Source organism: Teleopsis dalmanni, chromosome 2 (assembly GCF_002237135.1).
Source record: "Teleopsis dalmanni isolate 2A chromosome 2, ASM223713v2, whole genome shotgun sequence".
NCBI classification, from domain to species: domain Eukaryota; kingdom Metazoa; phylum Arthropoda; class Insecta; order Diptera; family Diopsidae; genus Teleopsis; species Teleopsis dalmanni.
The window spans coordinates 100,276,013-100,279,605 of NC_051847.1; the positions used below are offsets into that span (position 1 = coordinate 100,276,013).

At 30.0% G+C, this 3,593-nt stretch overlaps 1 protein-coding gene across 1 annotated transcript in view; it reads right to left on the reverse strand.

Moving 5' to 3' along the window:
* Window positions 1-3,160: 3,160 nt before the first annotated feature.
* Window positions 3,161-3,593, reverse strand: part of LOC119675188 (serine/threonine-protein kinase WNK3-like) — a 13,740-nt gene continuing 13,307 nt past the window's right edge. Inside the window, exon 5 of the mRNA XM_038086377.1 lies at window positions 3,161-3,267. Within this exon, the coding sequence (XP_037942305.1) occupies window positions 3,161-3,267 (107 nt within the window). The remainder of the gene's footprint in view (window positions 3,268-3,593) is intronic.

Below are 3,593 nucleotides of genomic sequence, written 5' to 3' on the forward strand. Positions count from 1 at the left end.
GTAAATACTTTTTATGTTTGATGGAATTTTGCCTATAACTTTTTATATGATGATATATTTTTGAAATGAGTGTAAGGCAATAGAAATTAAGAATTTTTTATTTTAATAATAGCATAACGAATGTGTGAATTTCTGTTTCGTATGCAATTATACAAATAAAACACTTGTTTTTATTTTAATTTAATGTTCATGCATCAAGACCGGCAATAAAATGAGGAAAAGGCCCTGCAGTGCATGCAGACAAGCAGTAACATTTTTGATGTATTAGGAGCTAAAAATTATTGTCTCTATTATGGGATAATTTATTTAATCAGATTTGCACGTTTATGCGTCAACATGTAATCTGAACGAAATTTGCTTATAAAAATTCAATATATACAGTGGCTCCATCGAATAATCGGACAAAAATTTATTTAATTTAAATGTGTTCTAAACTTTAAAAAAATATGTTAAAAATAAAATTTTTTTTTCATTTATACTTATCTATATAAATATTAAAAAATATATTTTTTATACCTGTAAATTTAAAGAAAAAACAACCAATAAATTTTTTGCGCTCAATGCATAATCGGACAAAGTGAAGCAGGAATCCTAAAAATACAGAAATGTGGCAATCAATATTTTGTTGATTAACGTTTGTTATTTAGAACGGTCTGCAGACGATTTGGAACTGATTTTACTAGATTTTGGCACACTTCTGGCTCTATTGAATACCATGCTTCGTGTATAGTTTCCTTTAGCAGTACATTTGCCTTAAATTTTTTTGCTACACTCTTAGCTAATTCCTCCCAAAGATGCTTAATTATATTAAGGTCTTGGCTCTTTGCAGGTGTTTTGGCAGTTATAGATCAACCAACGCTTTGCCTGACGTGTGCTTAGGATCGTTGTGCTTATAAAAAGCAAAATTTTCCGTGACATCCAATTTCTTTGCACTTTGCTTTATATTCTGTTTCAGAATGTGAAGGTAGCCAAATTTACCCATTTGACTATCTATAAAATGCAAATTGCCTATTCCTTCACTTGATTACAACCCTGAACCATAACAGAGCGTCCTCCATGTTCTATAGTGGCCTTTGTATTGTGATGATTAAATTCTGCATTTGATTTACGTCATACATCTTACTATCATCTTACTATCGGATCCTTGCAAATTAAATTTACTTTCGTCAGTGAACAAAACCTTAAAAAAAATGAAAATTATCGATGATTCCAAAAGCTTTCTGTTTTTAGTAAATACTCCTTGACGTTTATTCTTTTATTTTTAATACTTATAAACGGTTGTTTCCGGCAACTCCTTCGTGATAATCGAATTTATGTAAAGTATTGCGAAAAGTATTTAATCATACATCTTTCCGAGAGCGGGTTTTTAATGAAAATTTAAGATCTTTAGCGGTTTTGAAAGGATTTTTCTTTATTTCTTTCAATATCGAACGCTCTTCTCGATCATTTAATATTTTGCCGATCATTTTGAACTGCTCTGCTCTTATTGGCTAACCCAAATTCATCACGAAATTTCTTGTTAATGTCTTGTACAATAGATTTACTTATTCCAACTAAATTGGCAATTTTTTTCTATAACGGTTTTACCTTCAAAATTCAATTTAATTATTAATTGCCTAATTTCGACAGTAGATTGCTTTCCATTTGGTGTCATTTTAATACTACTTCATATTACTTAATTCTTACATTTGTGGTGGAAATTGTTACAAATTGTTATTATAATTATTATATAATAATATTATTTTTTGTTATTATTTGCAAAATAAAAGTATTTTTGGCATAGCTGCTACCCTTTGTCCGATTATGCGTTGAGCCCAAAAAATTGTGTTGGTGTTGTATTTTAATTTAAATTTACTGTTAATATGAGAAATGTTTTAATTTTTTGATTAATATTTAGAGATAAGTATGTTAAGTATAAATTAAAGCAAAAAAATAATATTTTTAGCATATTTTGTTAAAGTTTAGAGGACATTTATATTGAACAAATTCTTGTCCGATTATGCTATGGAGCCACTGTATATATAAAGTTGCTACTGCAAAATACAGTTTAAAAAAAAACTATTTAATCAACAAATATCAAAATACGACTGCGAGGTCACACTAGTCTTTCTAAGATATATATCTTTCCACTAATAGTACATCATAACGGGTATGTTCTATTAGATGTTGAATGGTTGGCCCCCATAAACATATAAAATTGTTTGTTTAAATGAGAATCAGTGTAAGATGATAGTTGGCAAAGAAGACGTAAAATGCGTCCTTAGCAATCAGATCCCCAATGAAAATATTTTAATCTCCTTAGACAGCCTCTCTTTGCCTACAAATCACTAGTATTCACTACAGCTACATCAATTATAACTCAACTCATCAATTATAGCTGCGGTGCTTCCCTCAATGACCTAGCTACGCTCGTTACGGTTCAACTCATTTGGGTTTCTGGATACAGAAACATCTTCTCAGATATTGGCGTTCCACTTGCAATAGCTAAACTGGCATTTAAAGAAAATAGCTGATGAATCCTGATGTCAGATTTCTAAGTTGACTTGGTGTGATTTGGACAAAAAACGCACTAGCCAGCTACTTAAACTCAGGCGGAACCTGCTTAGCACTACAGTATCAGTGCTGACGGGTCACTGCATAATATAAAGGCATATTATGAGAATGGATCTACCCTATGTGGCAATGTCCATCTTTAGCTTGGAAAAAATCAAAAATCTTGGGGACCCTTTTACAGATCTGACTATGCAATATTGTGGACTAAGTCAAATTCATAAAATTGTCAGGTTAGTTTACCATGATCTAATGGGGGCGTTGAAGGCTTTTTTGGGGTTGGTTGTATACTGATCTAGTCTATGTATGAACCAACGCTATTCTTGTGGTATCAAAACAAGCTTTCTTGATGCACAAGGTGCCACTCCAACCTACTGTTTTCGTGGGGAAATCAAAAACAGCTGTCAGTCGTTACACCGCGACAATTTAATTTGAATGTCTTCAAATTAAATGTCAGTTTTTGTACATGACATTTTTTTACAGCATATAATTATTTATTATTTTTTAATTTCTTTAAATATTGTTCATATTTCGATTAATTGTTTAAATATTATGAATATATCGAAATTCGAATTTTAATATGATTTGCTGTCATATCTTTTAGTAGTTATTATTGATAGCTGCACGCATGCAACTGAACATTTTTTGAGGACTTTTTATGTGAAATAGTTTTTAATTGCTTTACATTTATGCCGTAATTGCGATAGAGTGAACGAACTGTTACAATATATACATAAAGTAGTTTGAGAAAATATGTTTATGTTGACATTCGTTGTATGCACATATAAGTGGATAATTTAATGCATGGATTTAGTATATTTCAAGTACCTATTTATTAATTCAATTTTTAATATTAACCGAGATACTTTGTGTTAATTAAACCATATTTCTGGAATAGCGTTAACCCATTATATTCTAAATTAAATTGTTATATCCAAAATTTTTAGCTTTGATTTATAGATAATTGGATATATTTTCGTTTGAAACATGAATAATTGCATTAGTTTCAATACTATGTTAAAAATTGTATATAAAACTTTATA